Source organism: Thermobia domestica, chromosome 4 (genome assembly GCF_964235325.1).
Source record: "Thermobia domestica chromosome 4, izTheDome1.hap1.1, whole genome shotgun sequence".
NCBI classification, from domain to species: Eukaryota; Metazoa; Arthropoda; class Insecta; order Zygentoma; family Lepismatidae; genus Thermobia; species Thermobia domestica.
Genome location: NC_137457.1, coordinates 26,529,064 through 26,554,537, shown reverse-complemented (window position 1 = coordinate 26,554,537; position 25,474 = coordinate 26,529,064). Strand labels below are relative to the sequence as shown.

Here is a 25,474-nt window from a genome sequence, read left to right as displayed (position 1 = left end):
AGAATACAAACTATACCAATTACATCCTTTCATAAATTGAGAAGTTTTTCACTCATTTTGAACGTTTTGAAATGAGAAAATTATACATTGTAGTCATATAAACCTTTTTTATTTTAAAAAAAAATAGGGCCTACATCGTAAAACAACTCTATGCTACAGTGCTTTCTTACACAGTAGGCTATACAAAATTAAACAGGTTATACCAAAATTAAAAATAGCCTGCGTGAATACTTTTTACAATAATGAAATGAAACTTTAAGTCCTAAAACAGAAAATAGGCCTAGACCAAAACTTTTTAAACCAACCATTCTCTCCTGTTAACAGAATAAATCCTATTAATATTTACAAGTTCTGTTCTCTTAAGAATGAACGGATTATTTCTTAATAAAATTACCTGATCAAACAAGATAAACAATTTATTCAGATCCTGAATATTATTATGAGGAGGACAGTCGAATTTTAATCTTGAGTTAGTGAACCTGGGAAGACCAAACGACTGTCTCTTATTACCCCGACAAAACAAAAAAAAATAGGGTAATAAGAGAGACGCATTATTGGCAAGCTCATTTACCAGAGAAAAACTGCAGCAACTCCAATTTGAAGTATCACTAATGCTGTACAAATTTATGCAATTTTTTAGAAACATTTTTTAACTAAATTGAATAAAAAAAATTCTTACGGAAAATACTGGCTTTAGGTACCTAAAGATTTTGGTAGACACTTTTTAAAATACAGAAAAGAAGGTAAAGAAGTTGCCAAATAGCAGTGAATTTCTGGGGCTTTTACACAAAAAGATACAGTAAGCCGTGGATTTTCTTTTTTTTTTAAGACAAACCACCCTACCACACACTTTGTCTCTTATTACCGCTGTGTCTTATTACCCCATCTTCCCCTACATTGTAACGGTTTGGACAATTAACGTTTTGAGTGTCTGATGAAGATAACGTTAAGTTTTGAAAACCGTTATAACGTACCGGTTAGTTTTAATAAATAAATGTATATACTTTGGTTAGAAGTATCAGATATTCGTTTAATGAGTTCCAGAGTTGGGACGGATAAAGTTCCATTTTTCATAATCTTCAAAACAGATTGTTACATGGAAAATAGTTTAGGCACATTGTATTGTTAATACTGTATTATTTGTGAAACAGTATAAACAAAAATCATTAGATACTCTCTACAATTCTCAAATTTTTCAACATCTGGTAAACTACTCCTATTTTTAAGGGTAGGAAGAAACTTTGAGTACGTTGAGTGATATGGCCTCTACGTAAGTGCATATTATATATATATATATATATATATATATATATATATATATATATATATATATATATATACATATATACAGTGGCGGATCCAAGGGAGGGGCTATAGGGGCTGTAGCCCCCCCCCCATTGACGCTGAAGTATACACTGGATAAAATGGGCTTCAATCCTGCTTTACACTGGATAAAACTGCAAAATATGGTTTAGCCCCTCCCTCGATCGTATCCTGGATCCGCCCCTGGATCCTCAGGTATACACTAGATAAAATGGACTTCAATCCTTTTTTACACTGGATAAAGCCCCTCCCTTGACCATATCCTGGATCCGCCACTGTATATATATATATATATTGTAAGGATCCCCACAACACAACATGAGCACATGTTTATGAACGACACGTGCTAACGTTTATGAACAATCAGACGATGCACCGAACAGGAAGAAGACGAAGGATACCGAAAAAATACGAACCACCCGAAGAGAGCCCATAAAAGAGGAACCACAGACGAAGGAAGATATCAGTTGACCTCTGATTGCCAACCCACCTCGACTCTGGAGGTCGCTTTGGTCTAAGGGATATACTTATCCTAATATCCTGGAGGCTACTATGAAGCTAAGGGGAATCCTCAACATAACCTAACCTCGCAAGGCTGCTTTGAGCTGAGGTTTCCTAGGACCATAACCTCGATTCACCATAAAACACCCCAGCGGCTGCCTTGAGCGAAGGGGTTCCCGTACGAAACGATATATCCTTCAATCTTAGTTATAATAAAGACTTTGTTATATGAACTTTGTAAAGCACAAAGACTATTTTGTATTTTATAATAAAATAGGTGAAGTTCTAAATCTCTGTCCGTTATTGACTCTACCTACAAGACATCGGAATATATACTGTATGACAAGACATTGAATATTAATTTATCACATTAAAAGGGACGCTGAATGAAAGCTTTCAGGTTTATTTGCAAGGCATAACTCACTTTCGACAATAATATCACATAGCGGTTCTTCGAGGCGCAACGATGACATATAAATTACGTTGAAAATACACACGATATAGATCTACTTTATACGTCTAATATACATTTAAGGCGGACATCTAAACTACCGATATACGTATAACGTACGTAACCCATACCAAACCTATACAGATACCTACATATACGTATACAACGGCTAGATGTTTTGTATATACATTATACATATGATATACGTATATGTGCTGTGTGGGTACCATTACAACTTGCAATCACCATAAAACAAAAATGGTAATATACAGCGACAACCTGTTTTATGCAATCGATTCATGGTCTCAAGAGTACATACGATGACAATCGGTGAAACTGCAAAACCGGAAGTGGTTGAAATTTACTAGTACTTCCGGTTTCATTGCTGATTCCCTTAGAACAGAAACGGTAAGAGACAGGCGAGCACCCACAACTTTTGGTTAGGAGACGTCCAAGGTTAGAGATCTCCAAAACTATAAACCACGGCGTCTATATAGTATTGAACGATTATTATTCTGTACCCGAAAAGACGATAAATAGTTGTAAAATACTTCCAACTATATTTTCAGAATAAAATGATTGAACTATATTTGTTTTTTTATAGGAAGAAAAGGAGTACAGATGAAGTGTAAGATCAAATCTTCATGATACATCGGTCATTTCTCAGCTAAACAAGTATAGTTTTATTAAGTAATTGTACACTCATATCTAAAATTATTGTTGCATGTCTATAAATATGGTGGTGTAGGAAAATAATTTGATAACAAATTCACCCGGTATTTCTTATAATGTTAGTACGTGTATAATCGGCAAAGATATGTACGTGGTAAATTTCATGTCAAAAGAGCAGTAAATAAGAACAATAAAACGAAAATTAAACTTTGTAGTCCATTTAGTAAAATTTTGTGGGTTAAGTTCCAAAGTTGGGCGTCCGTTTCTAGCAAAATTTTTAAAATTTACAGGAAAGATATGAATAATTTGATCGTTTGTGTGCTTGATAATATATAAGAATCTCGAAAAATCTGTTTATTTGTTATATACAAGCGGTTATAAACATGGGACTATACGGCGAGCGGAAGGAACTACTTGGCGCAAGGTAACCGAATAGTTGCATTGTGGGAAAGAAACGAGCATTTATGTTATCAACATGGCGAATGTACAAGGGCAATGAACTAACAGTTTTAACATTTGTGAAGCAATACGTTGATAACGAGCAAAATCTTTTAAAAGTTTGTGAAGAGCACGGATTAATGAACCTAATAACAAATTGCAGAAAGTGTGCAAAGGAGATAACCGCGAAAAAACGTGGCGAAAGCGGACGCCCAACTTCGGAATAAATGCCCATTTTGTTTTAATTTTCATATTTATAATTCTTTTCCTATGAAATTTACCACAAATATATATTTCCTGATTATACACATAGTATCAGTATTAAACGTACCCTGCAAAATCATTATCAAATTATATTCTTACAAGAAAACAGTTATAGATATGCGACAATCACTTTGGAGACAAGTGTACAAATGTATGTTGAATTAGATAGTTTCGAGGAAAATCCGGATCAGGTGTATCTTCGCGTGTGTATGTATTCCACTGGTAAGAGGTATTTAGGTGTAGGTTTTGCAATCAATTCACCTTCTCAAAAGTAGGTTTTATCTCTTCCCTTAACCAACTATTCAATCCAGAATTGTTCAAATCAACGATTTCCAGGTTCAACCTTTATCGCAATAGAGTTAAATCAGTAACGCATAGCGAGTAATGACTTTCTCATACGGATTCAACGTTTGAGGAACATGTTCTATCTTTAATCGCATTAATCTATTGCGACCTTTAGTTATAGATGTACTACTTCAATTTTGAATATTGAATTCCCGTACTTTGGAAGTCTAGCATAGTTTCACACTGTGAAAGGAAAGGCACATTTGACTACTACTATTAGACTTCCAAATTAGTCTATGCATAAGTGTCAGAAGTTTTATAGAACGGCTTTGGCCGTCCGTCCGTCTGTTGACAGGTAACGGAGCAAAATCGGTAATGGTCCGTTGTCACGTTACATAAATCTTGTAGCTGTCATAAAAAGACCTTGCAACCCTACTATATTTCTCCATGTAAACATAATCTTAAAAGGGACATACAACATTTTTTTCCATCTTGTAAGGAGTTCAACAATGTGCAACTTTCTTGGTCGTCTTGCTTGCTACCTGCTATCGCTCTCCCGCTGACATAAAGGAAAAACCCGTTTCGCCGCTTCCCAAACAATGGATTCTTTTGGACAGGGAGAGGAAGTGCTCCAAAATAAATGTTTTTAATGAGGATGTTCACTATTTGTCCACTAGAGTGCAGTGCTGCATGGGTGGAGATAAATTTCATGCTTTGAGAAAGTTGTAAAGACTAAATAGAAAGACCGGTTTGCAAGTTTTTTTTTATGACAGCTACAAGATTTATTTATTTATTTATTTATTTATTTATTTATTTATTGTCTTCAACAGAGAATATATTCTCCAATTACAGAAGACCTGTACAATATATTTTACAAGTTTACTAATGTAATAGATTTAAAAGAAAAATAATAAAAAAAGTAATAAGAATATAGATAAATATATACAATTAATTTTGTAACAAACTATTTAAAAGTGAAATAGCTACAGTAGCAGAAATACATGAAATTAATACGCTTATACATAAACATGTGAATATGCTTTTAGGAATTCATAAAACATTTTGTCGCAACAATTCACAATAGGTTCGAAATGACATATTAAAATCTAAATACGGCAATTTTTGTGATATAATATTATATGTTTTGCACATTCGGATCAATGGTGAACTGCTGTAATGCTCCGTTCTAGGTGTATCATATAATAATAAGCACCTCTGTCGAGTATTAGCCATTTTTGTGTTAAATTTTAATAGTCCCAGAAACGAACTGTTATCGTATATACCTTTGTATATATCAGTTTGTATAAAAATATTTGTTCATGTAGTTTTTGTCTATTAGATAATTTAGTATAATCAAATTCATTTAGCAAATGCTGGTATGATATTCTATGTCTTGTAGCTGAGATGTGGTATTTCCGGAAATATAAATAACGTAGAAAACGTTTCTGAACTGCTTCTATTTTATTGGAATGGGAGAATGTAGAAGTTTTCCATATTAAGGATCCGTATTCCAACTTACTTCTTACTAGACTATTAAATAAAACTTTACTAGAATTAATAGTTCTAAAGTTTGCAGCGTTTCTGATGATAAAACCTAATTGTTTGTATGCACATTTAACTATATAATCCAGGTGATTGTTAAACGTAAGTTTTGAATCTAATATTACACCCAAATCTTTAATATAATTTACCCTCTGAACTAACTGTTTATTAATTGTATATTGAACTTCCGGGCTGTGCTTAATATTACTAAACACAATATAATTACATTTCTTAACATTAAATTGAAGTCTATTTCTTACTGACCAGTTATACAATTCATCAATGTCCTGTTGTAGATATAGGCTATCTCTTTGATTATTTACTTCGATAAATAATTTAATATCATCTGCGTACATTAGGCAGTTGGCATATTTAACAGTATTAAATATATCATTAATATATAATATAAAAAGAAGAGGTCCAAGGTTGGATCCTTGAGGTACTCCAGTATTACATCTATATTCTACGGACTTAAATTGTTTGTACATCACATATTGCACTCGATCCGTAAGGTACGATCGGAAGAGTTTTATATATTGTGAACATAATCCAAATTTATCAAGTTTATCCAATAGTATTGTATGATCAATCTTGTCAAATGCTTTGGAAAAGTCAAAATAGACTGAGTGGACAGATGAACGCCTATGGAAAATAGTATATATGTATTGAACATAATTAATTAAATTTGTAATTGTAGATCTGCCAGGGTAAAACCCATGTTGAAATTCCGAAATATGTGGTTTGACATGCTTTAGAATTCGATCAAACAAAATTTGTTCAAATATTTTTGCTGGTGAACATAATATTGCTATAGGTCGATAATTTTCAATTACTTTGCTATCTCCTGATTTCAAAACAGGACATACTCGAGTTGTTTTCCATAATGTAGGGAAACAACTAGTTTTTATAATCATATTAAAGATGGAGCAAAGTGGATTCATAAGTAGTTCAGAGCATGCCTTAAGTATATAAGGAGGTAATCCATCAGGTCCACCAGCCTTTTTTGGTTTAAGTTTCTTTATAGCAATTCTATATTCATTGATGGATACACTATTTAAAGTTAAACTATGAGAAACAAACATATTATCACTAGTGGGCCAATCCATGTTATTGAGGGAGGTTTCATATACAGATTGAAAGAATTGGGCATACCCATCAGCTATACTTTTACCAGTTTCCAATACATTATTTTGATATTTTAGTATGCTATTATTATGTCTCATTTTTCCCTTTTTATTTTGAACTAAATTCCAAAAAGAACGGATATCACATTTAATGTCTTTTTCAATTTGTTTTACAAAATCAGAGTATGCAATACTTATCATTTTCTTTAATTCTCTCCTGATCTGTACGAACATAAATTTATTATATTCAGAAAATTTTGACTTTTTTCTATAATATTCTTTTAATTTTAATTTATCTATAATATTCTTCGTGAACCAACATGGATATTTCTTTTGAGTATATGTCCTTTTCCTGGGAACAGTTACATCAAATATTGAGTTCAAAATCCGATAAAAGTTATAAACTGCGTCCTCTACATTACAGGAGGTACTTACAACGTTAAAGTTAGCTTCACTTAAGAGTTTATATAATTGCATAAAATCCGCTCTTTTAAAATTTCGTTCAATAATATATTCTTTTTTTATATAGTTAATTACTCTTTCTTGTTTAATCATAATAATTAATGGAGGATGGTGTTTATCCGGTTTAACCATTGGGTCATTTTCTTTGAAGATTTCAATTCTTTCTTCAAAATTCGATAAAACTAGGTCAAGAGTTCTATAATTACAATTCCTAATATTATTCAGTGAACACAAACCAGAAATATTCAAAAAATCTGATAGTGTTTTGTAACAAGTTCCTCCTGTTGTAAGATCATACTTAGAATCAGTGATTAAAGGAAGATTAAAATCTCCTATTATAATTACATTTTCATTAAACCACTCGTAATTTGTTTCAAATAAATTATAAAAAGATATATAACTTTCAATTTTAGATGCAGGGCAAAAATAAATTCCAAAAATGTAATATACTTGGTGGTTTAAAATTATTCTAACACAGATAACTTCATTTTCATTACCCAGATCAATTCTATAGGAGCTGATATCCTCTTTTACTGCAATCAGCACCCCACCACCTCTTTTGTTTAATCTATCAGTACGATAAACTTTGTAAGAATCAGTAAATAATTCATTATTTGTAATTCCATCATGCAACCATGTTTCTGTTAATACAATAATGTCATATTCACAAGACAAGCTATTCAGATAAAACTCATTAATTTTAGTATTCAAACCATTTACATTTTGATAATAAACAGTCATGCCATTATGACAATCCATCTATTATATATTTAAAACATCTTCAAGTGTTTTTAATACAAATACATTCCTATCATCTACACTTTTTCTCAGTTTTATTGTACCTGCATCATCCACCCACAAATAAGCATAACCCTTTTCCCGTTTAACTTTCCTAGCCTGTCTCATGATATCCTTTCTATATCGAGTTAGACTTTGATTGATGTACACGGGTTGGTCTTTACTGAAGCCAACTTGAATTGCGTACAAATTTCTTTTAACCTTCCTTTTTCGCAAGAATTCCTCTTTATCAACCCTCCTAACAAACTTAACAATAATACCACTTTCAGGCTGATTTGCAGTCTGTTTCAACCTATGACATACATCAATTGCTTCCGTTTTAACATCTAAGTCCAAAGCATGACCGACACTTTTTACAATTTCATAAGTATTTTCATTCGGTAACTGTGGAATTCCATATATTTCAATAGTATTTCTCCTGTTATATTGATCTACATCATCAAGCAATAACAGCGTTTCGTTTAGTTCTTTCTTTAAAAGTGAATTTTCTTCCTTTAGTTGATCAATTTTAACAACACACTCATTTATTGTCTCAGTTTGAGTTTTTATTAGGGCTGTACTTTCATCTAGTTTCTGGTGAGCAAATTCTAATGATTTTCCCAGTTCACGTTCAAGTTCTTTATTAGAGCTTTTTAATTTCGTCATTTCGTCTTTGAGATCCTTAAGCAATTTGTAGATATCTCTCAAAGATGGAATATCGAGATCTTGAGCAACTTCCGCGTGCATACTAGCGCGTCTGTTTTTTGAGCAATTTTTACACCTCCATGATTGATTCATAGATTTCATGCATTCAATATCAGTATTGGTTAATTTTGCACATTTCAAATGGCATAGATTATAACAGTCTGTACACTGAACTTTGGACGATTCTTGTCTTGGTATAGATTTTTCACATTCAATACACGCACTCATTTTATTATCGTGTTTTGTTTCTTCTACAACCGACAATCTAGTGATATTAGGACGCACTCCGAATATATTAACTCGGTGCTGGCAACTATGTCAGTAACTATCAATTGTTTGTTTACATTTACACCTCACAGCTAACCAGCAGCATGGTTTTCAATGTTTAAATGTAGATAAACTAGACAAATGACGTCTTAGGTAATTCAAACAAATCTACATTACTTACTGTTTATGCTAGTTCACTTCACTTGAGATCACAACACAGAAAAACCATCACATTTATTTGGTCTAGGAATTAATTCGTGCGGGTGGACAAGAGATGGCGCAACGAACGGAGCGTCCCACAGTTCCGTGTATCCACACATGTGTTGCAAACTCCTGTCATCGCGTATCGTTCGTAGTATAGGGCAGTGGATTAAAGCGTCAACAACACCAGTTTGTAGTTAAGTGAACATGGCGCAATTTGTGCCTGATAAAGTGTTTTTGTGGGGTGTCCTGCTGCATTACTTTAACATGCAGAAAAGTGCGACTGAAAGTCATGGTATTTTGGTGGAAGTGTATGGTGACCATGCTCTAGCTGAGCGAACGTGTCAGAAGTGGTTTGCACGGTTTAGAAGTGGTGATTTCGGCTTGGCAGACCAAGAGCGAGCTGGACAGCCAAAAAAATTTCAAGACGAAGAATTGACAGCATTGCTCGAGCAGGATTCGTGTCAAACGCAGGAACAACTTGCAGCAGCATTAGGCGTTGATCAAACAACAGTCTCCAAACGCTTGAAAGCCATGGGAATGATTCAAAAGATGTCACATTGGGTTCCACATGAGTTGAAAGACAGAGACGTTGAAAGACGAAAAACCATTTGCGAATTGCTGCTTCAACGACAGAGCAGAAAGGGGTTTCTGCATCGAATTATTACGGGTGATGAGAAGTGGATCCATTACGAGAACCCTAAACGAAAAAAGGCCTGGGTGAAACCAGGTGAACCAGATCCATCACAACCAAAACGAGATATTCACTGTGCAAATGTTATGCTGTGCATATGGTGGGATATGAAAGGTGTGGTGTACTATGAGCTGCTGCAACCGGGTGAAACTATGAATGGAGAACGTTATCGACGACAATTAATGCGTTTGAAGCAAGCTCTGGCCAGAACACGACCAGAATGGGAGAACAGACATGATAAACTTATTGTTCAACATGATAACGCTCGCCCACATGTCGCAAAACCGGTCAAAACCTATTTAGAAAATGTCGGATGGGAAGTTTTACCCCATCCGCCGTATTCACCAGACGTTGCTCCTTCGGACTACTACTTGTTCGATTGCATGAACAACGATTTGATTGGACAGCGGTTTACTTCTTCAGAAGATATCGAAACATGGGTCTCTGACTGGATCGCTTCCAAGGATGAGGACTTCTTTCGCCACGGAATCCGTACATTGCCTGACAGATGGGCGAAAGTGGTGGCTAGCGATGGACAATATTTTTCTTAAGGTATTTATGTATTTTGTGTTTGTACTACAGCTTCAATGTGTGCGTACCAACCGCACGAATTAATTCCTAGACCAAATACATAAAAACTTCGGAGCACAAACGAATACGTGTTACGTTCCCATCGCCAGTGTAGCCATTCATGTAACGTGATAAGGTGACTTAAGAAATACCGAGGTGTGAGTGTTTGTAATTGATTTATCGTCCCAAGGGTATGTTCCATTACCTCCGTTAACTTTCTATTCGAACTAGAAGTTGAACAAATGATTCGAACAAACGAATGAACAAATGAAGAACAAATAATTCAACATGTCAAGGCAATGTGCCATAGTTATCCCGTAAACTTTACTAAAACTAAAAGTAGTTTATATTTACTATTACTTCCAGTTTCAAAACAGAATTTCATAGAGCAAAAAACGGTAAGAGATATAGATTTTTTTTTTTTTTTTTTTACAATTGATTCAAACCTTCCAAGGAGGTTCTGTCTTCTCCATTAACCATCTATTCAAATTGAAAGTTGGGCCGAAGTGGCTCAGTGGTAGAGCATTCACCTCTGGTGCGTGTGTTCCCTAGTTCGATCTCCGCTCAAGCGAAGTGAACTTTGTGGTGGACAAACACCGTGTGCGTGGGTTTTCTCATGGTTCTCCCGTTTCCTTCCACTTTTTTTCATTTCACCGTTTCTCTCATTTCTCATAATCTCCGTCTGCTTTAGCATAGCCGGCATATTCGTAAGACGTAAAACTCAAAGATTTCATTTCATTTTTCAAATTGGAAGAGGTTCAAAATTAGTCTATTTCCTGTTTCAACATTTATCGCTATAGAACAAAAGTGGTAATAGATAGCGAAAACTGATTTTCCGTAATCTATTCAGGATGTCAAAAGAACACACCATCACATCCGCAAAACTCTACCAAAGCCGGAAGCAGGGGCGGATCCAGGGGGCAATCGCCCTTCCCAGAAGAGGGAACTTCCTTATTTTATGTATAAATAAAACCCATCCTATAGTTTGGAGCTCTTTAAAGTAGCTCTAAATAGCAGTATTACAACCGACCGCCACCCCAGCAGTTCGTCTTGGATCCGCCCTTGGCCAGAAGTAGTTAAAATTTACTGCAACTTGTGGTTTCAATACTGATTTCGGTAGAGAAAGAATGGTAAGAGATATTGAGGTGCAATTTGTTTGCAATCGATTCAGCTCTCAAAGAACGTGTTATATCTCCTCCCTTAATCAAGTATTCCATTCGAAAGTTGTTGAAATTTAAGATTTTTGGTTCCAACCTTTATTGTCATAGAACAAAACAGTAAGTCATAGCAAGTAATGGCTTTCTGATATGGATTCAGCTTCCTTATTAATCTATTGCTTTTTTTTTTTTTAGTCGTCTACCCGTTTAAAGGGTTGCGCCCTTTCTTCGGGAAAGTGTTGCATTAGGATTGCAGAGGCTACAAAAATTGTGGTTGGTCTAAGGGGTTTTCTTTATTCATTCATTATTTTAAGTAAATAACATATATACATACAGTAGAGATAAATTTCAACAGGTGACACAAATATAATAATAATAATAATAATAATAATAATAATAATAATAATAATAATAATAATAATAATAATAATAATAACATAAAGAGAATAAGTGCATGGAGGCTTAAAGAATGTGGAACAAGAAAATAACAAAATTTTCAGTGCATGAAGGCGAAGTGCGTGAATCTAAGAATAGAGAAGAAAAGAGTAACAGGAAGAACAATGCAAAGAAATAATATTTTTGAGATGATGATGAAAATGAGGATGAATTTGTACTGGACGCCACAACACTAGGTTTTGTTAGTGAACGGATGCAGTTATCTTCTGTTCCTGGGGCTATTCAGGAACTGATGTAGACAAGAGAGGCCCATATTAGTAGGTGATTACTGTGCATATGATGGATATATGGAGGATGACAGATGGCGTGGATGATATATGGCAAATACTTCTGGGTCTCGGTCGGCAGGATCCATTTGCAAGTGGTACAATGTGAGGTAATGCTGGAGCGGAGTATCGACGTATCGTGGTGGTGCATCATTGTCTCGGTCATAGCGTAGTACATCTAGAAGCATGGGGTGTTGTAAGCCAATACGATTCATAATGTAGCGGATACGAAGCCGTTCTAGATGGGTGAGCAATGGTGGAAAATCTATGAGATCATAGAGAAGCCTGGTTGGGCTTGGTAATTTAATTCGATAAGCCAGTCTGAAAGCGTGTCGCTCCATTATGGATAATTGTTTGTAAAATTTGTCGGGGGCTGCGGCCCAAGCTGTATGGCCATAAGTTAGAGTAGCCCTCATAAAGGCTTTGTAAGTATGGAGGACAGTTTGTGGTCGTAAACCCCAGCTTGTACCAACTAAGCGTTTAAGCAGATTTAGTCTATTCTTGGCTTGAATAACAATTTTCTTAAGATGCGGAGTCCATGTGAGTTTCATGTCAAATATCACCCCAAGGTAGGTAAGAGATGATGAAAGAGGAACGGGTGTGTGGTCCACATGGATGTGTAATAGATTCGGATTGCGAAACACTCTGGATCGTCTACGAGGTGGTAGAAATACGATAGATTGTGTTTTCGCACAGTTAATACTGAGTCTCAACACGTGACACCAACGGGCAAATGTATCGATAGCTGGCTGCAGTAGTCTGTTGATGCGCTGAATAGTACGAGCTGTTGTTAGAAATGCTGTGTCATCAGCGAATTGATAGACTTGAACGTGAGGAGTGAGTCGGAGATCGGCAACGTAAAGTAAGTACAGCAATGGAGACAAAGAAGAACCTTGTGGTACGCCAGAGTGTAAGAAAATGGGGTGAGATAGAGCGTTGTTAATAGAAATGTATGCGATACGTCCGGTTAAGAAGGTAGTGATTAAGCGTATATAAGATACGGGCAGCAGATAGTTATGTAATTTGTATATTAAGCCAGGATGCCAGACTAGGGATGTGCGATACTTCGATATATCGATCGATCGATCGATATTTTGTGAATATCGAAATTTCGATATTTTGTAAATATCGAAATCGATATATCGATACTTCGATATTTCGACACTTCGATATTTTTCGATATTTCGATATTTTTCGATATTTCGATATTCTTCGATATTTCGATACTTCGATATTTTTCGATACTTAAATATTTCGATATTTTTCTATATTTCGATATACTTCGATATTTCGATACTTCGATATTTCGATACTACGATACCATTCGATATTTTGATAATGGAGGTGGTCTCTATAATTACTAGAAAACATGTTTTAATTACAAAAAATAAACAAGAATGTTGCGTGCAGTTTGCCCATAAATAGATGGCTGAGCGCCGCAGATCAATAACTGATATCAAGGCATATTTTGAGTTTATACTGAAATGGCTGTAACATATTCTGTGTGCCAAACATGATCAAAGCCCAAACAATATAGTCAACATGATGCCAGAATCGAGAAAATGTGGCGATCCATAAGGGCGCATATAATCTGCAAGCCTTATCCTTAGTTTTCTCGAAACTTCCTTGATGTTAGTCACCTGTGGCGCTGATAGTGATGTGAGGCGGAAAATTTTCCGCGGAAAATTTTCCATTTTGGAAAATTTTCCGCTATATTTTTCCGGAAAATTTTCCATTCTAAAAAAATATCAGTAGTCAAGTAACAATTCCTCAGCAATCATGAAATAGATTGAATTCATGTATAGAAATGTTAAAAACTGAAAGATCGTTTAAAGAATCTGAAAATTTTCATGGCTCAGACAATTTTCAGTACTATGTAGGAACAAGTTAAACAATTTTTCATGAATCGAAATATTTTCTGCTTTATATGAAAAAATTGAAGAATTTTTTATGAGTCGGAAAGTTTTCATCATTTCGAAGCAAGAAGTAAAACAACTGTTTTCTGAATTGGAAAGTTTTATTGCTCTGTAGAAACAAGTGAGAGGAATTTTCATAGATCGGAAAATTTTCATCACGATGTAGAAACAAGTGGAAAACACTTTTCATAGGCCTGACAATTTTGGATATTATGTATAGTGATGTTAGGTGGAAAATTTTCCACTATATTTAACTGCACATAGAGCTACAAAATTGAATTTCAGTAGAGGAAAGTTAGTCAGCAACAAATTATAATTTCCCATTTAGCTTTCGGGAACCGGAAAATTTTGTATTTCAAGTTGGGAAATAAATTTTACACAGTGTTTCTCTCTATATATAGAAGAAACTTTTTCACCTCACATCACGATTAAACTACAATGTAGGAATAAGTGGACTATTCTTTTACGAATCGGAAAATTTTCCGTTTCCAAATTTTCCGGAAAATTTTAATCACTGTACAGGACACAATTTTTCGATTCATGAAAAATTGTTCCACTTTTTCCTACATAATACTGAAAATTGTCTAAACCATGAAAGTTTTCAGATTCTTTAAACGATCTTTCACTTTTTAACATTTCTATATATGAATTCAATCAATTTTATGAATACTGACGAATTGTTATTTAATCACTGATATTTGTTAAGAACGGAAAATTTTCCGGAAAATATAGAAGAAAATTTTCCATCTCACATCTCAACTAGACAACGATGTAGGAATAAGTGGAGTATGTTTCTTATGAATCGAAAAATTTTCCGGAAAATTTTCGTTGTACAGGAGAGAGAATTTTTCGATTCATGAAAAATTGTTCCACTAGTTCCTACATCGTACTGAAAATTGTCTGAGCTATGAAAATTTTCAGATCCTTTAAACGATCTTTCACTCTTTAACGTTTCTATATATGAATTCAATCAATTTTACGAATACTGACGAATTGTTACTTAATCACTGATATTTGTTAAGAACGGAAAATTTTCCAGAAAAATATAGAAGAAAAATTTCCACCTCACATCTTAACTAGACAACGATGTAGGAATAAGTGGAGTATGTTTTTATGAATCGGAAAATTTTCCGTTTCAAAATTTTCCGGAAAATTTTCATCACTGGGCGCTGAGCCGTTCAAACACGACATTGTGTCACAGGAAAAGAGTTGAATAATGAGTACCTCCTGTGTTTATAAACTCTGGTATAATTGGATAGAATAGATATATTTATACAATATTCCAGATATATTTATACAATTTCTACATACTACTCCTCTTATGTTGAAGGAAACGCAAAAATTACGTGAACTACAACTAAATTTACACACAAACTTTTATAGTATACATACTACGAATCTTTGTTTCTTACAAATGAGTATAACTGGTGAAAAGGAAACTTATTGAAGTGAATATACAAGAGAAAATAAGATTTTCGTAAAAATAATTCTCACCATCGTGATAGTAATAAGAATTTAAGTAAATGCTCAAAACTTGCACTAAATAGGAATTAAGATTAACTTTCTCTTCCTTACACAAATCTCATTAAAAAAAAAAAAAAAACAATAATGTTATACCACCGGACTGGATAAGCGAAGTCTTACTTAAATCTTACAGTGGTATCTTTAAAAATTACACAGTACTCTTCTGAAATCTAACATGCTTTTGTAAACCTGACAATATTTCAATTCTTTTTTAAGAGTAGGTAATAAAACCTTACCAATTTTTATTTTGTAAAGCATCATACAATTATCATATTTGTCCTATTCAAAATATGTTATGACGTGTTCACAACTTCAAAAAACAAATATTTTAATATTTATAAAAATGATAGCTACATTTTACTATATACCAAATAATTCAATCAGTTCTGCTTAAAGAAATTAGTGATGTAATATAGACAAATAGACTTGTATGCCAGTATATCCATAAAGTGTATAATTTTACTTATAGGGTGTGACAATGAATCTGGCCATTTTAAAAACGTTATTAAGAAGAAATTATGAAATTTATTTGGGTATAACAAACTGGAATATAAACTAGATATGAAAGCATTTACTAATTTGTGAATTTAAGTCACCAGACAGAAAACAATCTTGCACAAAAAAAGAAAAACAGTGTTGCACCCTCCCATGTTTCTCCCTTGTCCCATCATTGATAGTATTTGATTTCATTCTGTCGCATAAGCAGTTTGTAAAGTATTCAGCCCTGTCCCGACTTACACTAATACTTTGTACTTCGAATTTGATGGAAATGAACGGCAAAGTCGAATGCCAATTATTCCAAATTTAAGCTAAACACCAATTTTATTTTTTCTTAAAAACTTTTCTCACAGCCAAACCACAGCAAAGCAGCAGAAATCGAAGGAACGTATATTGTGGCTAGGTACCCCCTATAATTTGGGCATAATAACGCTTCACTACTTTACTCTTCATTTTTGTCCGAATTCTTTTGCGGGGTCCTTTTGGAGTGGAGGAAACTGATAACATGTAACAAATTATTGTCTAGAATCTGATCTGCAAATAGTCTTATACATTATTTTCAAGACATCAGCAAGCATCACCTACTGATCAGTGGTCAACACTATTCTAACCAAAACAATGAAAATATAGTCGCTACCACATGTGTGCCAATTTACAAGTCTATCAATTTAAATACAAAGTCAAAAGGTTATACTGATCTTGTAGCGACTGGCTGTGTTACTCAATGGAAATCATTGGGGGGCGCGGTGGCTCAGTGGTAGAGCGTTCACCTCTGGTGCTTGGGGTCCCGGGTTCGATCCCAGCCCCCGCCAAGTGAACTTTGTGGTGGACAAACACCGTGCTCGTGGGTTTTCTCGGGGTTCTCCCGTTTCCTCCCACTTTCTTCATTCCACCGTTTCACTCATCTCTCATCATCACCGTCTCCTTTAGCCTAACCGGCATAACCGTGGGACGTAAAACTTAAAGATTTCATTTCATTTCAATGGAAATCAGACTATAAATTAATATTTCGACTATTCCCAGCATGAAAATGAAATAGAACATTATCCACTCTCTATTTTACTACTGCTGCTGTCACATAACGTTTCGAGGGAGCACCATTTCTCTCGCCTTTAGGTAGTCTTTTTAGTTTTCATTTTTTTGGCTAATTTCCAGGAGACTAATAGGGGTGACAGGAAACTAATAGGGGAGGAGCCAGAGGGCCTCCATATGCACCACCACCCTCTGATCCTTTGGGACATATATTTCTGTATTACCTACAGTCCAAGGAAAAATTGTAACCATGTTCCCAAAAAATAAAACTGATGCTACTATAAAATCGCGGACCTTTCTTTGTTAACCAACAGTGATTTTACGAAAAGCGTATACCTTTACGTTGACGGTCCTAGAAATTCCCTTAAATATGACAGTGCCATGAAAAATACCTACCTCGTTGGAAAGCTTTTTAATTTGAAACCCTCTTCTTAAAGAAATCAAACTCATGAAAACGAACATAGTTTTGCTTGCAAGTAATTGAAAAACAGCAAATGCAGATAAAAGTAAGTAAAATGTCAATAAATAAATAAAAGCACTTAATAAATAACTACATAAATAAACGAATGAAATAATATTTTTTTGCAGGATACCAGAAAAGTTATGGAACGTAACAAGATTTACTTCAGATGGTTCTGCCAATTCTATGTATGTTTTGTTTGTATTTTCCGTTTTAATGTACATTATCCTTGTGCTTTCCATTAATATCTGGAGGTAATCCGGAGCTACACCATGCATACCTTTGTCCTGTATTAAACGATTTGACAGTAATGAAACATCATAGATATATGAACACCGCAGGCAATGCATTGCTGGTTAACTTCTGTACACCTTATGCATTCAGAAATTGTAAAGAAACCGTTTATGTTGACAACCAATCGTGATTGGACTATATTAATATGTTGTATTTATTAACGCATGCGATGGATCAACGGCAAAGACAGCACTTTTCTAGACATCATCTGATATGTAAATTAATCCTAGAGCAATCAGTTAAAGTCAGGGTGCTCACGCAATGTGCTTATGATCGAGAATGAGAAAAGATTTTGTAACACACTACGATGAAAACATAAGAAATATATAACACATATATATATATATATGAAAGTAAATTATTCATACCTCAAATCTGCACCCTGCTGTTCTCTTTCTGAACAATCTGGATCTCCAGAAGAGACTTCATCTTCAGCAGATACATCCAGAATTAACCGATTCGCTTTTTGAAGCTCAGAATATTGGCGCGGGTGATGTACACGCAGGTGTGACTTCATGTTAGAAGTATTTCCACATTTGTGAGACACAGTCACTAAACATTTTGAACATCGCACACAAGGCCCACCATATTTAGTATCTGTCCATTTTTCAAAATATTTCCACAGAGATACATTTCTTTTTCCTGTTGAACTACCACAATCTGCGTTTTCTTCAGCCATTTTTATGATCCCTGCCTCTCGTTCCAAATAGTAACTACTGGTATGGCATTTCAATCACAACACAACTGTGTGAGAGCCAACAACAATCACAGAGAAGATTGTCACGGTTACCAAATTTACGAGGGAGAAAATTCGCGAAAGCACTGGATTCTTTTTGCAAGATTTTGATTTTCAAAAACTCTTACTTGATACATCTATCTGGAAGAAAAATAATAGTTCTTATCTTTGGGGGTGGGGGGTAGGAGGCGTTTGATAGCACTTTCTTCTTTAAAATGAAGAAACAAAGATGTAGGCGCCAACAAACAATTTGTACATTAAAAAATCACTGTTTTGCATTAGGTGGCCTTTAATTAAGTTGCCAGAGACAAATTAAATCATACAACAATCGAGTTGAAAGCCAAAATGTTAAACCGGATTCTGAAGTTGTATTGTAATCCACATGTCTTAGTTGTATAACCCTTATCTCTGACCTTTGAAACTTCCCACACAGAAGCAAAATGCCCTATGTGGCAAAGAATAGTAATGATATTGGTTTGCTTCATAGAGAGAGGTGTCCACCTTTGCTGCAAATGTTAAATTTGTCTCTCCCCTCCATAAGGCTAAAGACAAGCAGTGCTTAAATACAGCGGGTGCCTCGAAATGCTGATAACCATGAAGGACCCCGGCACTTTTTTCGTCGTGAATTTAACAAGTATAAAAGTCAATCAGATGCGGTATTGCATTTGTTAAGGAAGGTAGAGAGGCTTATTTCATATATTTATGTGGAAGAAAAGCAAAAGTTTTTATCACGTGGAGGGAGGTAAAAGAGTGTTTGTTTCATGACTTTTTTGTGCAAGAACAAGAAAAAAGAGCCAAGAAACAACTTGGACTTTAAATACCCAGTGCTTTTATTACATATTCATTCATCATGGTCGAGAGAAAAAAATAAGTAAAAAAACGAGAAACAAACGAGTCTCTTTTTAGTAGTACTGCTGTAGTTTTAAAAGAATCGATTCTCGTTATCAGTAAGCAATCACCCTACTAAAGAATAAAAGGTTTAACAAATGCAGTTCCCCACTCCGGTGATATTTTGCATCTCTTGTGCCCTTTGAAGTGTGTTTATGAAGGGAGGGAAGATAAATCTAACAGCATCTCTATTACCGCGAGCCCGTCCTACAATCCCTTGATATCTTTAACCGTCAGATAAGTTGGAAAGATGTCGCGGCAGTAGCGCTGAGCGCTCACTTTACCCAAAATAACACATTAGTACTGTGATCGGTTGTATCATCCCGTTGCCTTATCTGACGGTTAAGAGATATCGAGACATTTTATTAGAACTGGCCCTGAAAGTGGCTCGAAAGCTTAGAAGTAAGTACTGTCATGCCCTACTTTCTAATATGCATAGCATTTTTTCTTCGATATTTTTCGATACTTCGATATTTTTCGATACTTCGATATTTTCGATACTTCGATATTTTTCGATATTTAGATTTTTCGATATTTCGACACTTCCGATATTTTTCGATACTTCGATATTTTTCGATACTTCGATATTTCGATACTTCGATATTTTTGATACTTCGATATTTTTCGATATTTCGATACTTCGATATTTTTCGATATTATCGACCGATATATTATCAAACCTTCGATATTTCGATATTCGATATATCGATCGACTTTCGATATTTGGTCGATATCGAAGTCCGATATTCAAAACCGGATATCGCACAGCCCTATGCAAGACTTTATCGAATGCCTTCTCCAAATCAAATGTAACTAAGCAGGAAGGGAAACCCTTGTTGTATTGGTTATAAATGGCCGTGGTAAGTCGTAATAACTGATCTAGTGTACTGAAATGGGGTCGAAAACCAGCTTGATGGATCGGCAGAAGATCGTTCATAAGAAGGTGTCTGTGAAGCCGTTGAACGAGAATACGTTTGAATATTTTGCAGAGACAACTTGTTAAATGGATCGGGCGATACGACTGGACGTCAGATGGTGGTTTCTTTGGCTTAGGGAATAAAAGAACTTTGGAGTACTTCCAATCAAGCGGAAAGAAGCCAGTACGAAGGATGAAAGTGTAAATATGACTTAGAATCAGAATAAAAGAAGGAGGTGCATATTTGATGAGAGCATATGTAATGGAGTCGAATCCAGGTGCCGTACTGTGTTTAGTTGCTAAAGTTGCTCTGATGTCATCTGAGTCTATGGCCTGAGTAAGTGGATTATTAGGTTCCAGAACATGGTGGTCAGATGGTTGTAAATGAGCGGAGGTCGGATCAGCATGACGGTTGATCGAAGATTGAAGGCGTTGCGGTGTGTACCCCCCAGGAAGTGGAGTGAAGATATCTTGGAAAAATGCAGCAAAAATATTCGCCTTCTCTATGTCAGAATTTAGAGCTTGATTGTTATGAATAATAGGATAGGGCGTGCTAGACGTTTGACCAGTAAGTTGATGGAACTTACGCCAATATTTGCTGGGATGAGTTTCTGTGGTAAGAGTGTTACACGTTTGAATCCACTGTCTTTTCTTATAAGCTATTATGTAGTTATGTGTTATTCGGAGATATTGACGATGTAAGCGAAGTGCCTCCAAGTTGCCGCTTGTTCGGTATTCGCGATAAGCGCGACGGGAAGCAGAAATTAATGTAATATACTTTGGCGGCAAGACAGGTTTATGCGGATGGAAATGAGTAGAAGGAATTGAATGTTCTGCTGCATCTTGAACTGTGGCAGTGAGGTCCGTGATGACGTGATCAAGACTATGTTGCGAGGTAGGTACAGTAAGTGCACTAATTGCGTCATCGATGGTGGAAAGGTATACATCTCAATTAGCCTTATGATAGAGATAGATTTTCCTAGCTGGTAAAGGATTTGTCGGCTTCACTGTACATTGCAATTCCAGTTTAATAGGAACATGATCGCTGCCGATTGAGTCCAGTACAGAATGATGTTTACAAAATGAGATAGAGAAGACGAGGTGATTACTACGTCTGGAGTTGTATTGTTAGCTGGTCTCGTAGGCTGTGGCAAGATGTGAAATTTCCCTGTTGTGGAAGTTTGTATAAAGTCAAGGAAAAGCTGTTTGTCGCGCTGTGTTCGACTATGAAAATTTAAGTCGGCCATGATGATATAATGCCGAGATTGTGTATCGATGAAACGAAAGAAATCATAACTGATAATCTTTCCTGGGCGAACATAGATTGTGGCAAATGTGACTGTGCGACCTCGAAAGTAAATAGTTGCTATATTATACTCAGGAAAATTGAAAGCTTGAGCCATCGTAATAGTGCGGTATGGTAGACGAGCGCTAATGCCGATAGCTGTACCTCCATATAGGCGCGGTCCAGATGGAGCATCATGGCGTAGTAAATTATATTTTGGTATGTAACATTGGAGGTAAGGAGCCAGGTACGTTTCATTGAGCGCAAAGGCTGAAATTTGTTCTTCCTGTAATAATTGCGTGAACAGTACTTGATGTGTCAGCAGAGAACGGATGTTCATAAATAATAAATTGTAAGCCATAACGAAATAACAGAAAAGGTAAAAAATGAAAGCAGCCATATTAAACGTAGACTTCGACAGGTTGGATTTGAAAATGAACTGTTGGTCCAGAATAGGTGGCATTGAGTTGAAGATTAAACAAGATTTTAGCTGCATGAATGATTTGGTTGAGAATGTGAGTGCGAAGAAACGGGTGGATGTTCTGTAAACTAATAGTAAGAAAGCGGAGCAGATCTTCAACCGTAACAGGGTGGAGTAAAGAATTAGCAGGTGGAGTTGGACGATCAGCAGACCTTATGGGAGCAACAAGTTCTGGTTTGGATGGCTCAGGTGGTGACTTGGCCTTACATCTGTAGCTATAAGTCGGATGTTTCTCAGGACATGTACTGCACTGTGGCGGTGCTTTTTGATTGGGGCAATCCTTGGTAGGATGCTGCAATGAACAATAGCCACATCTAATATCGTTAGTACATTCGGATGTGGGATGTGCATTATACATTTGACATCTCTCGCATCGTAACGGTAAAGGAAGTGGTTTACGAGAGGGTTCGACCTTATAGCGTCGTCTATAAATGTATGCTCCTTTAGACAACAATTGGTCGATCAACTGTGGCTGGCCTGTGAGTACCCGCACAAGATATGTTGCACCGTTATTGTTCTTTATTCTGATACATCGTTTTACAGGGAATCCTTCCTGATGTAATTCCTCACAAATTTCCTCATCGGTGAGGTCTGGTTCCACTCCTCGTATAACGACTGATAGCATTGGTGATCGTCTAGGAGGAGGAGGGGTTTTGCGTGTACTGGGAGTTAGTGCTGTTAATTTAGCCTTTGGACCAAAGATTTCAAAAGTGGCCTTGTTACGCACATGCGATACGAAATTTGAGTTCGTTGATTTTAAGATTATGCCTCTGCGAGTTTTGACGATTTCGCGTATTTCAGGACGTGGCACATATTTAACCAACTGTTGAAAAACTGCGCGAACAGTGTCATACTTCTGGTCATATTCGGTTAATAGAAAATTATATACAGGCTCTGGGTGGCGCTGTGTGTTGGTGTTTTCGACTGAACTTGATGCCCAATCCATGTTATGGCTGTTACTGTGATCAACTATAGGTGTTACATGTTGTTTCTTAGGATCCATAGATTGTTCACCATCTGAGAGAGACCGAGAGCGAATGCGTTGTCCTCTTGTAATAGACTCAGCGTAAGTAAGTGAAACAGAGTTGCTGGGTCCTGATCTTGGCGTTCCGGTAACGATACGAGGCTGAGTTTTTTGACGACCGTTTGGGCCTATATGAAGTGGAGTTTGTTGACTGAGATGCGAGGTCCGGTAGCGTTGCTAAGATCCGTCATGATGAGAAACAAGCCTAGGGCCGAAGCCCAAATGAAGATGGAAGCGAAAAGAGAGATGATTAATGATGTACAAAAAGCAAGCTTGCCCTCCGAAAGTGAAAACTTTCGTCAATCCCCTAAGTGCGTAAGTGTGCTATGCTCTCAAGTACGTTTTGCAATACTTGGTCCTCGCTTGCACAGTAACTAACACAAGAGAGGCTAGGCTTCTTGGTGAAAGTATGTAATCTATTGCATTTATAACCGGTAGTTATAGATGTAGCCCTACTACTTCAAGTTTGAGTATTGAATACCCATAGTTTGGACGCCTATCGTAGTCTCACACTGTGAAACAAAACTAAATTCTTATTACGAATTAGGGTGGCGCACAGCCAGTCTTAAACGTTTAATTATGTTTCCTTTAAATAGTGTCTTTCTTTTCCTCGTTAAAATTAACTGTAATTTTGGGATGAGAATTAAGCATTTTGCTGTGGTGCCATCTAATGACAGAAACGCAAGTGTCATGTCTTTAGTTGGTTTATACAATACTCGTTAGATGTCACCAGGTGCTTGGTGCAGACTACTGTGTAACATAGTCGTTAACGTCACTTGAATCTCCTGATTCTGTTGTATTTATGTCAAAACATTAATAGAAACAGACACGCACAGACATTCACGGAAAACTAGTCTGTATATAATTATCACATGCCATCGCAACTCACATTCCCACAGAACTGAAATAAAAAGGTATGTTATTGACAATTGGGTTTGGCAATGTATCTTCCATATTTCTCGGTCCCAGATCCCAGACTTAAGATATACGTTGTGCTGTCTCTAATATAACTATATGATAATAGTGTTTAGATCTTTGTACAAAATTCATTTTTTGTACCTGATAATTTTGTTAATTTTATGTAACTTATCTTTATGTCATAGGCAGGCCCGTCTCTCGGAGAAACGAGATATATGCCAATCTTTCGGATGACACAATTTCCAGGTACAGTACATTTGTTTCTCAATTATGTATGAACTAACATGTAAAAAAAAGTATATAAAAGAGCGAATTATAGACTTAAAAAAATGGTCAAGTGATTTCAGAACTATCAAAACACTAAGTAAATCTAAGCATTCCATTAAAAGAATCAACATTTTGCACAAAACTTTTAAACTTAGTTTAGTGAAGAAAGACAAGTTTACGGCTTATTCTTCATTAGGACGAAGAATCAAAAATTAAATATGGATTAAGGTGGATTAGACAAGCAATGGAACTACACCGTAAATTACAGCAAATAATAAATATCTTGTACCTATTATCAGTGTATCGAAATTTCCACAGCATTCAACATGGCACGTAAATTTCAATAACATTAACCTACTTGAATGTTAATGGATATAGTAAAGTTTTTCATTTCAAGAAGGGAAATAGAGGTCCTGTGTTCAGTTTTCCAATTCCTGAGAAAAGTTTTTTTTTTTTTTTTATTGATACTATCCAATAAGTTATAATTTCTACAAAACACTAGAAAAAGAAGAAAGAAGAAAAATGAGTTAAGAAGCAGTTCAAGAAATAATCGGCAGAACTATAAGAATAAGCAAAACAATGTAGTTTGAGAATTATATACAGAAGGTTGTTCGCTTTATATCATACCATTTTTCACGGTTACTCACCTTCAGAAGTACAGCGCCGCCAGCATCGATCATGTGTAATTGGACCTCAGCATTGTGGGACATTCGTTGAAGCAAGCTTTGGCGCTTGACAGGGATGGAAATTCTGTTCTGCTCCTCGCTGGAAGCTTTCCAGAGACCATCCAGAGTGCGCGGGTGGCGATGTTGAAGGCGCCGTTTCAACAGTCCAAATGCGAAAAAATTCATTCGACTGGCATCTGAGCTTTTTTACAGGAATATCTTCAAACAGAATAACACGAATTCCTAATTCTTCTGCCATTTCCTGATAAAAACCGTAGTGATGTTTTGGGTTTATGACTCTAAGCCTTGTCCATACGGATCATCACTTGGTTCGCATCTATTTACAATTGTGGGATGTCTCTCGATAGGTAGAATGTGTCAGAATGGATTCTTGGAAGTATCTTGCATGCATCTT

At 35.8% G+C, this 25,474-nt stretch overlaps 1 protein-coding gene across 1 annotated transcript in view; it reads left to right on the top strand.

Annotated features, from left to right (window-relative positions):
• LOC145683785 (uncharacterized) overlaps positions 1-25,474 on the top strand; it is a 40,290-nt gene that overhangs the window by 8,464 nt on the left and 6,352 nt on the right. Inside the window, exon 2 of the mRNA XM_081755366.1 lies at positions 24,313-24,373. Coding sequence (XP_081611492.1) covers positions 24,313-24,373 — 61 coding nt within the window. The remainder of the gene's footprint in view (positions 1-24,312; positions 24,374-25,474) is intronic.